This window comes from Terrapene carolina, unplaced genomic scaffold, assembly GCF_002925995.2.
Source record: "Terrapene carolina triunguis isolate 2854851 unplaced genomic scaffold, T_m_triunguis-2.0 Scaffold68, whole genome shotgun sequence".
Taxonomy (NCBI): Eukaryota; Metazoa; Chordata; order Testudines; family Emydidae; genus Terrapene; species Terrapene triunguis.
Window position 1 is genome coordinate 46,918,412 of NW_020664419.1, and position 11,207 is coordinate 46,929,618.

Sequence of the window (11,207 nt, forward strand, 5' to 3'; positions counted from 1 at the left end):
GACCTAACAGCAGCCTTGTTGAGGAAGGAGTATGGGCAGGAGTGCCTGAACTGGTTCAGTAAAAAGTCTGAACAATTTACACATGTAAGTCAAATTAGCCACTTTAATACAAACCATCCCAAAAAAATCCATCAGTCCCCCGTTTCCAATATTCTACCAGTGCTTCCCCAATCCATTAGTTCTCTTCCCTATCGATTCTCTTCCATCCCCAGTCATTCTATTCCCACTCCACCAAGCTGTTAATCCTCTTTTGGGGTTTTTCCTCCCTAAGAACCCAAGTAGGTGAAAGTTGTTGTTTTGAAAAGTCCTGTAATTATGGGATGTTTGAAGACTTAGACATGTTTCTTAGGACAAGTAGATACTCAATTCCACATTCACTAAATAATAAGCTAAACTAGGCTGTTTTTTTAAAGTGGTATCCACTTGGCATTAGCAACATCAGTTGTGTGGTTGACTGTTTCACAAATTGACTTTTGAGAGCTGAGGAAAGTGGACATGGCTCTAGCTGTTCTCAGCAGTTTGAAGCATCCTCAGAAATTGGAGTCTTAAACCGGGGAAAGGACCTCTGACCTTCAGCTAAAGGAATCCTGGGAAACAGTGCAACAGTTGCTTGCAATTGGCTACTAAACAGGGAGGGTGGATTATTGGTTGTTGTTTTAAGAGGGGTAAATGAGCTGCCTGTTTCAAGTGTACCACATGCAATAAATCAGGATAGTTTTAGCTTATTTTATTCTGAGGTAGGTGGAGAATTTGGGGGTAAAGGCCTCTCCTTGGCAAGAGGGCTGGGTCAACAGCCAAAAGGAAGAGCTCAGGCCCTGCTAGAGAGAGAAGGAATTTAGTGGAAGCCTAGTTCTGGTAGGGAACTTCAAGCCCATGAGAAATCAACAGAACCGGAACTCCTCAGAATGTGGTTTATAAATTATTAGTCTTTCCACTTAAATTAAATAAATAAAAAATCTTCTACACCTTCCTTACTAAGATGCCTCTTACCTGGATGAGTTTTAGCAGTCTACACCATTAATGAGCATTCAGCGATATACAACCTGAATATATTTTGCTGGCATGCCCTTCTTATGCCAACATTGTGTGTGTACAATTTTTCTCCAAGGGAAAAGGAGGTTTTTCCCCCCAAACAGTACTAATCTTGATGCTGTGGGAAAAAATAATTTACAAGAGCGCACTCAAGTTGTAAATATTTGTTTACTTACATACCCATGTTGTATGAATGACAGGTGCTATTTTTGCTTAAATTTATCCATAGGATTAATATCCATATGGAGTATGTTATGGAAAAAGTGCAGACATTTACATTAAAGTACACAACAGAATTAAAATCTACTTGCACAAAAAACAAAAGCACATTTCTTTCTACCATAAGAATATTGCACATTCTGATAAGGTTTCACAAATTACTGGCTTTTTATAAAGACAGAATATGAGGTATTAGTCAATTTATAAATAAAGTAGACAGAGGGTGAAAGAGAAAGCACTTAATATAACACAAAAATTCTTTCTAGACTTCTAGGTGAGTGAAATTTAACAAAAGACAATATTGACAGTCGTGGGAAGCTTAGCACGATGAGTGAGGATGTAACTGAAGAATATTAAATGAGAGCTGAAGGGCAAAGTTTCTTCCTTATAATAAAATTAGTCTAGAGCTTTTTAAACAGATGAAACCTATTTAGGACACTGCAACTTACAGGAGCCTGCACTCAATTTGTTTGCTCAATCAACGTAAAAGGTAAGTTTTCACATAAATTAAGTGAAATGTATTTCTAAAAATTAGTTTAAGTTACAACTAGCAATTCTCAATTGTGCGTGGCGGCCATCTTACTGAAAAGATGCAGTTTGATACAGTGACTACAGGGAAGTCCAGCCAGTCCTATATTAATACTCAAAGAAAATCTTCAAGAACTGACGTAGAGATCTATTAGGGTGACATTTGAATACTGAGAGTTTTCCTTCCAGTTTATATTGGCTTATGGACTTCATTGATGGCTGTATAGCAAATGACAACTTTAGTATGATGCCACCACTACAGCAGACTCAATTGCCAAATGTAACTAAACAAATGCCACAAAAAGTTTAACTTTCAATTTTGCTGTTTATTCACTTTGAGAAGAGTTTACCTCTCAAGTTGTGAAGCTGGGCCAATACTTCTTTTAAATGAAGAAATCTGCGATGTGGAGTTTGCAGCTCTATTTACTACAAAAAATGTACTTGTTTGACCTACAAGTCACATCAGGCACAGGGATCTAATTTTACTTAGTTTAAGTTCACTATAGCATCATGGGGAGAATTTAAAAAGTAAAAATTTCACTACCCCATTTTCCAGGGGGAAATAACTAAACAGTTGTACTGCAATAATACAGGTTCTCATATTTAGTTTTTAGATAGATAATGTCCAGGATCCTACAAAGACTTGCATGTACATAACTTTACACACAAAAGTAGTCCCACTGGAGTCAGACAACTCACATATGTACAGTTATGCTCATGCTAAAGTCTTTACAGGCTTGTGACCAATGAAAGGACATTTTGAAATACAAACAAACTTCTAAACTCCAGGCAATGGTTCCTTACACTGTTCATTACACGGTTTTAAAGATGTTCTACATTCACATTTCTAGTACTGATCATGCAAGTTAAAATGCAGATGAGCTAAATTTCCACTACTGTATTGTGTGTGAATTATACATAGTTCCCACAACGTCATCTACAGCAACTGAATACTGCAAGTCTAGTCTATAAAGGATAATTAAAAAAGAGGAAGTTTTAAGTGTAACACTTCACAATAAGTTAGTTTAACTCATGTGGCTATACATGCATCAGTAAGTCAAACAGCCTACCAGGGGTATAGACAAAAGTCACATTAAGGTAAGAGTATATAAAAAAACCTCTTCATATGTTAAAAGATTGAAATATATTTCAATTTAGTAAACATTTATGTTGTTTTATGATATGGGATTTATTTCCCCACACACACACACCCTTTCTAGACAGATAACGAGGCACTCATCTCCCACTTTGCTGCATGTTGTTTCAGTTGCAAGAATTAGTTTAACTGAATTTCTTTACTGCAATTACATTAAATACTTTAATAGTTTATCAGACAATTCAGAGAAAAGTTTCTGTTCCATATTAGCAACTAAACAAGAAAATCATCAAGGTGAGGAAACGGGAAGAGAAATATGGAAGAAAAAGGAAGTGTTATTGTCCAGAACAGTCTGTGTATGTAGTAACCATGTTTCCTCGGCGCTGAGTGACAGTCCTACAATGCTTGCTAGATCCATGGAATCTGCTATCAGTTCGTACTGTGTGCTGGTGTGCATGGTCAAAGCCACTGAAAGAAAACATTTTTTCCATATCTTCAAACACATCATCAAACAGTCCACCTCCAAAGGAGAAATCTTGGAAAGAACGTCTTTGCCTGGTGTGAGCCTCCCGATGACCCCGGAAGTGATTTTCAAAATGCTTCTTCGACCGTGAGTTTTGGTTTTGACCAAAAAGGTCAAAATCTTTGAACAAGTCATCAAAGTTGAAATTAAATGACTGTTGGAATGGACTTCCATTATTTCCTTGTCCTCCACCATGGCCAAATTGGTCATATTCTTTTCGTTTATTCTCATCCGATAACGTTTCATATGCTGTAGAAGTATTGAAATTAGAAATTAGTCAGATTTAAATCTTCCTGTCAAAATCACATTCGCTTTTTTCTCAAGCAGCAAGCACATCAGTGATAACAAGCACAGGTGAAAGTGATAACTTCATTACAGGTATAATGAAAGTAAGCCACAACTTCGCTGAACATTCATGTCATCCTAAATTAACCACATAAGTGTTCTCATGCAGTAAGTCAAGACAAAACGTATCCTGTAATTTTAACCACCAGGCACTAAAGAACAGCAGTTAAATATTTTCTTTCAAATGGCAATGAAATATGGGGGAATGTAAAAAGACTTGGCAAGCCAAGCTCTTTCCCCTTCTTTTAAATTGTTCAACACCTTCCTATCATAGGAACTCTGTCATCCTGTGATGGGTTTCAAATACACTTTCCATTTGATAATTATCAAAGCAGTGGGAACAAGCTATGTTGCAGAGGTACTGCAGCACACGTCTCTAAACCAAACTGTGCTTAATGCAGAACAGTAGGGAAACAAGGTTGGTTTACAAACAAACTAGTGGTGCTTCGCATGAACAAGTTGATGATACACGCAATACCCAAATCTAGGTTTATTTAGAATAGGAAATGAAGTTCCGACCTGATCTTTGGCCCAGGACCATAGCTTGTAAAAACGAATGGGTCTGTCAGTATTTCTACTTCACAAGAGAACACTGGACTTGAACATATGTGCCTTGCCCAGTTAGGACATTTTCAACCATATTTCTGTTCCTCTATTTGTTAATTTTTTTAAAAGGGCTTTCAATACTCTACACAAAGAAAGTTCTAACTCTGCTGTTAGAAAGAAGTGTGACTTGGGCCATTACAATGCATTGTTTTGTCATGACAACGTTCACTAATATACACAAACAAAGAGAAAGAATCAATAACAGCACCTACAGAACATGAAAAGAGGAACTACTGATATCAATTTCACAGACACCGCTGAGAAAAGTGGAGTTGCAATTACATTTTATGGTATTATATATTCATACTGAAAAGGTTACATTTATGACACTGATACTTAAAACACCCTTTCCAGTTATTATTTTGCTCCTTGCCACTCATTTCAATTTTAATAGAATTAGCCACTAGTAAATGCGTGATGAAAGATCCATTTGAAGGCTAAATGTTAAAGTATTTGTTTCTATCTGAAGTTGTTATAGACAGCAGTCATTGAAATCATGTTAAAATTCAACTGAGGGGAAAAAAAAATCAAAATAGTAATCAGACATATTTTAAGACTAGACACTTCTAGCTACCAACCGCAGAAATGAACATTTCTAGTTCTGGTAGACAAAGATACTGTCATAGGTGCCTTTGACCAGGAACACTTTTGTGGCTCTCTTTTAGAACTGACTATGACACACAACCTGCTATATCTAAACTGGTATAATTTTTAACCCAATAGAAAAGTTAACAGAGTATAGACAGACATTTTCAAGCCCACAGACTTACACAATTCATAGCCCTCATTAATACTACTACATAATTTATATTACCTTCTGCAATTTCTCTGAATTTTGCTTCTGCACCAGGACTCTTGTTTTTGTCTGGGTGGTACTTCATGGCCAGTTTGTGAAATGCCTTCTTGATCTGGCGGTCAGATGCATTTTTTGGAACTCCTAAAATGTCATAGTAGCTTTCTCGAGCCAATATTAATTCAGTTATCATTAAAATGCAGAGAGCACATGTGAAGACAGACTGTGTGGTAGCCATTTCTGAAGCGCCTAGAAAAGACAGAAAAATACTTGAATATGAATGGTCACAATTTTTTGCTCTGAAGTTAGGCAGTAACTTAAGACAATTCAATTGCATCTATGCTAATTAAAACACGTAAGTCTATAATGTTTAAAAGTAGGAACCATGCAACAATTAGAGATGGAACCATGTTTAATTTCACTTTTGCTGGAGAATCTCCCTTCTGCAGAATTTTCAGTACACAGTATGATGGGTTTGGGGATTTGAATTATCTCCACACCTCGCTGTCACCTGCAACAGAAATGCCCATAGTTTCTTCTTTTGTTCACATTTACACTTGCCTCATCTACCTCCCATAGTCCTGGTCCCAACATTTGGGCTTCACTAACTAGCCATTTTCATTACAAGGCCCAGTATTTGGTTTCTGTATTTTGTCCATCAGTTACATATACTATTTTTAGGAATACTTGTCTGTCACCAGGTAGCGAGCAGCAGCATTCGGAAGAAAGTGAAAAGAGCTATGCCGTGCTAGAGCTACCCAAAGAGGTTGAGAAGGAACTGGCAAGAACCATTGCCTCTATTGAGCAGAAGCCTAAGCAAGTTGTTCTCTTCATATACACTGGGCTGCTACAGGGCCTTGTGCTGACCTCCAAGAAAGAGAAAAGAGTCTGAATTCCAACCCCCACTATCCTAATTTCAAAGGGCAAGTTGAATGGCCTAAGAGGTTACTGTGGTGGAGAAAGAGATCACTAGCCACAGAGTCCCATTACAAAGTGCAGGTTTCTCCTTTCTAGGTGAACAAAAACATGGGATGGACTTGGTATTAATTACATTTTAACTGCAGTTTTGATAACGAAAAGGTCAACAATAGTCTTGATACAGAGGGCTTATAATCAGTATCATTGGGAGTTAGATGTGTAAGCCTCCCATATACCAATAGTGAACTGAGCGCTTGAAATTCACTCTGGGTTGAAGCATTCCATAAGACCCAAGACAGCTTTAGAACATAAGATCAAAGTGCACTGGGGAACTTTCAGCATGTGGTATTTGTGAAGATTAAAATAGTTGATTTATCAGGTAGTCGAGAATTGTACAATCTATCAGAGATACTGATAAAAAGTTTGGAGTTAAAAAAACAAGCTAGTGCCAGGTTAAGGAAATGTTGACCAGTAAATCTGTACACAACACACATCATCAGTCATTTAAAAAGAAAAGCTTCATGTTAAACAGACAGTACCAATTACAAAACAGGCACATGCTATATTCAGTTAGTCAGCATACTAGGAATCCTTTTGAGAAGAAGCCTAACTATATAGTACTTGGAAGCTTCTCCTTATTCCAAGGGACATTCAAGATATGTAGCGGGGACGTAGACTGCCCAAAGATAGAGTTGGACTTCATCCAGCCAGCAGAATGCCAGGGGACTGCACTAAGCATACTCGGAAAATAATATCTCAGTGCAGGATTAGGTGAGGGAGTGGACACACTAGTTGCCCTGGGAATCACTGACTGTAACTCAGATAGAGAAAATGTTGAATCTGAGCATGGGTCCAATACATTTCTTGCCTTGATGACAGCTCCATTCTACTTCCCCTGAATAAGTCAGAATTCTGTCTGTATGGCTTTGATGGCTGTCATCGTTTTTGGATCATATGGGCCCTAAAACATTTGCTATACACAAATTCTGTTTTGTGGATTTCCTTGATTACAAAAGATTTTAAGAAGTGCATATATCCATAAAAAGAAATTCATGGCTAAAGATCAAACCCAATATTTAGCTGTAATAAGACAAGACTTTACACATAGCTTTATTTGTAGGCCCATTAGTACTTAAATAAATAGAGGGCTTCCTTTTGGTTTTGAACTTAAAATCAGGCCTAAACAGCCTATTAAAATAGTTTATCTTTTCAGTGACTACTAATACTGAAAATATATTCAATACTATTTGTATGCTCTGACATCCTACCACCCAATCCTTTGGAGACTAGATATATATATCTAATGCCCTCCTAAACATTTGCTTGGCTGGTAGCATGCCAAGTGTCTGTGTTCTAAGGGCTAGTCTCAAAACGGGACTGTATTTTGATCAGTGTATTTAGATACCAAGTGTACAATTCATTCTGGCATCTCTCTTGCTCAATACTAATTATATTAGTACAAGTACAGGAAGCTTTCTAGTCCCTCTTCTTTTTTACATCTATTCTCTTCCCTTGTTCATTAATCTCAAACTTTACCACTTTGACACTGAATACCATTAATCTGTACATGTTCTTCCACACTTTTAGTGTTTCCTGCCTGTTCACCCTTCACAGGTATGGACCTGTGGCTTTTCATCTCAATCCCATAAAGTCAGAAATGCTTTCCTTGAGCACGACAAGCACCCACCTCAGTTAACCTCAATTTGTCACTACAGTCCATAACCTTGACTTCATCTTGAACCCCAAACTCCATATCCTGTCTATACATATCTTCCTATTACCACTGCCACTACATTGCTCAGATAAACCCTTTTATTCCACTTATGCTGAAACATTTGCCCAATCATCTCTTAACACCTTGATCACTAAAATGCCTTCTTCCACAGACTTCCAAAAATCAGCTTTCCCTAAGCCAGCAAGTGTCCAACACTGCTGCACTTCTCACATAAGTAGCCAGAAACAGAAGTGCATCTGGCTCATCTCTAAACACCTCCATGGGCTTCCTCTTCATTCTAGTATCCTTTTCAAAACTGCCCTCCTTATTTACAAGATTGCCCCAGCCTCTCAGAGATAGACTCTATGCATCCCTGCTCATTCTAGCATCTGACTCCTCTATCCACTCCCACAACTGAAGGGCAGTTAGGCCAGAAATCACTCCTGCAGCTCCCAAAAACTGCTACAAACTACCTGTCTCTCTCTCTACTCCTGCCTTCAAATCTTTATGCTCTACCTAAGCTTCTCAACTTCTATTACTTGTATACTGGCATTATTACCAAATACACTCATTTCAATTATTTTAAACTACTCTTTCCTGCAAAACAGTTTTATACTGCATACGGTCTATTGTCTTGTATAGAATTTATATTTTTCATATACAAATTAAAATGCTTTACAATACTGAAGTTGTACCATATTTTAAAAGAAACCCCAGTTCAGAATAAACTGGCTGTTCTTCAGAATGTTTTAGACAAAGTTCCTGAAAACACTATTTCTAACAATACAAACCTTATGCAACGATCAGCTTGTTTCAACATCCCTATGCTATTCAGACTTTATTTACACAAAAGCAATGTTGAAAATAGCTAATGTTTAAAAGTATTTTAATTGACAAAAGGCTATCACAAAAGACTAGCAAGTCCTGTATATTAGGTTAGCTCTATCTATTAATATCTGACAGTATATTTTCTTTACTACAATATGAATTTATTAACATGGCATTATGTAAAACAGATGCATCTTTTTCTTGGCAGCACCAAAATATTTATTTAAATCCAATTTATTAAGCTATCATCTGTTAGTATCAGTACCTTTACTATAACAACCATTTAAAAATAAACAAAGAACATGTCACCATTTATTCTGCGTACCTTTCTTTTCTTTCAGTTTGGAAACTGAAAGAAGACAGATAAGTTTCACTTTCCCTCCCGCATGTACTAGTTATGAAAACGTTGCCATATCTGGCTGAAAACTTTACATGGGAGTGTTCAGAGCTTTAAAAAAGAACAGGAGTACTTGCTGTTCTTTTTGCGGATACAGACTAACACGGCTGCTACTCTGAAACCTGTCAACAGAGCTTTAAACTGTTTTAGGTATGTCTTTTTTTTTTTTTTTTAAGTGTGTTACCTTTAACATTTTTTTCTTAATTAAAAAATCCTTATTAGGTTTTAGCTATCAGACACAATCCCTTAAAAACAGTTTTGTGATTCTGAATGAGAATCAGTGGGAGAACCTGATCTCAGTATTTTAGTTCGGCCCATTTGTCAATGAACCACTAGAGAATTTAAGGTCACAAAATAAGAAGTATTTAAACCTTTATTGGATAATTAGCTGAATGGTAAGGATTTCAGCAGTATCATTATTCTGGTTATAAATTTTAAATGCAACATTTTATTTTCTTTAGAATTAATATTACAGGCCAGCAAGGGAATATTCAGTGCCAATTTTCAATCCATAATTAAATGTTTGGCCAATGAACAAGCTACTTGTCCCTTAGTGGCAAATACATAATCCTGAAAGCCTGTTTCTATCATCTTACTGTGAGCATGTATATGCATTTCAAGATAACTGAATATGACAGTAGTAGGAGCTTTGTAACAAATAGAATCATAGACACATAAGGCTAGAAGAAACCCTGAGAAGTCATCAACTCCAACTCCCTGCGCTGAGGCAGGACCAAGGAAACGCAGACCATCCCTGACTGGTTTTTAATCAAGCCTGTTCTTAAAAACCTCCAATGATGGGGATTCCACAACCTCCTTTGGAAACCTAGTCCAGATCTTATCTTCCTTTATAGTGAGAAAGATTTTTCCAATATCTAGCCTAAATCTCCTTTGCTGCAGATTGAGCCTGTTACTTCTTGCCCTACCTTCAGGGGACATGGAGAACAAATAGTTACCATCTCTTATGTTTGTAAAGCACTATTTACATATACAGAAGTCCATGAATAACAGTACTAATTACATACAATTTTTAATGCACTGACCAAGTGGAACAGCTTGACCTTTTGAGACAGCTCTTACAAACACCACCTAACTATTAATACAAGGCTAGAGAAGTTTTAAGAACAAAGCTCAATTACAAGGGCATAAAAGGTCTTTTATATAACTCTATCAAGACACTAAGACCTATGTTGTAGAATGTGAAAATGTAAGCAGTGCTGGAGAATGAGATCTTTCCTTCTCTTTACCTGCCACTCTTTTGAAAACTGAAACAAAAAGGGAAGGAATCTAGCAGGTTTAACCCAACACAAAGCCATCCTATTTTATGACTTAAATTAAATGTAACTGCAATTTAGTGGACATAGAGCTAGTACAAAGTCCTTACAAGTGGAAAAGGCTCTCACTCAACTGTGGTTACCACAGCAAGTTTAAATATAGTAGTCTTGTATCATCATTTGTCTCTCCCATGCCTCAGTTCACTTTGCTATGGAGTAAGCTAGAATCCTCAGCCATGCTACTAGGAGGAACTTATAAAGACCACTGCAGTTTGTATGTGGTCAATTAACTGCTGACCCCCGAACCAATAACTTTCAGGAAAATAAAATTATGGGGTTTACTATTATTCTGGAGAATTCATCATGGAGACAAGTGACTGAAGTCTGGGAGGGGAGGATATTGCCTATTCCCCCAGCGCACCTTTCTCACAGCAAAATTAAACCACATTATACTGATTGGACACGAGCGTAAAAAAAAAAAAAAAAAGTTGTAAGTGTCCAAATGCCAAGGCAGCAGTGCAGCACCGCACAAATACAGACGCCCCCACACAGAGAAGAGCTCAGCACTTCACACACCCTCCTTTCGGGGGAGAGAATAAAAAACAAGACCCGAGAACCTGAGATACATCAGAGTGACCTGAAACAAAAACATCCCACGCCAAAGAGCAGAGAAATCCCGACACCCCCACTCCTAGCCCCCCTCCCCCAATAGACCCCCCCACTCCCAGCCCCCCCCCCCCACCGACCCCCCCCACCCCTCTCCCCCAATAGACCCCCCACTCCTAGCCCCCCTCCCCCAATAGGCCCCCACCCCCATCACTGCACCCCTACACCAGGCCCTCCCCCCAACGCAAAAGCCGGGGCCTTGTCGCCGCCTCACTATTACGCTCACCTGCTGCTCCGCGCGCTCTTCTCCCCCTGATCTGGGCGGACG

At 38.0% G+C, this 11,207-nt stretch overlaps 1 protein-coding gene across 1 annotated transcript; it reads right to left on the reverse strand.

Moving 5' to 3' along the window:
• Positions 1-1,181: 1,181 nt before the first annotated feature.
• Positions 1,182-7,226, reverse strand: DNAJB9 (DnaJ heat shock protein family (Hsp40) member B9). The gene is made up of 2 exons (XM_029910877.1): positions 5,164-7,226; positions 1,182-3,647 (listed from the first exon to the last, which is right to left on the reverse strand). The coding sequence occupies exons 1-2, from the start codon at positions 5,477-5,479 to the stop codon at positions 3,211-3,213; spliced, it is 753 nt and encodes a 250-aa protein (XP_029766737.1). The 5' UTR covers positions 5,480-7,226; the 3' UTR covers positions 1,182-3,210.
• Between the last annotated feature and the right edge of the window lie 3,981 nt (positions 7,227-11,207).

Bases quoted from the DNA above. Each gene is read 5' to 3' on its own strand.
- DNAJB9 (XM_029910877.1), bottom strand. From the start codon at position 5,479: ATGCAATTGAATTGTCTTAAGTTACTGCCTAACTTCAGAGCAAAAAAT. The intron at 3,648-5,163 runs GTAATATAAATT...ATACTTCTACAG, and splicing joins ATTCAGAGAAATTGCAGAAG to CATATGAAACGTTATCGGAT.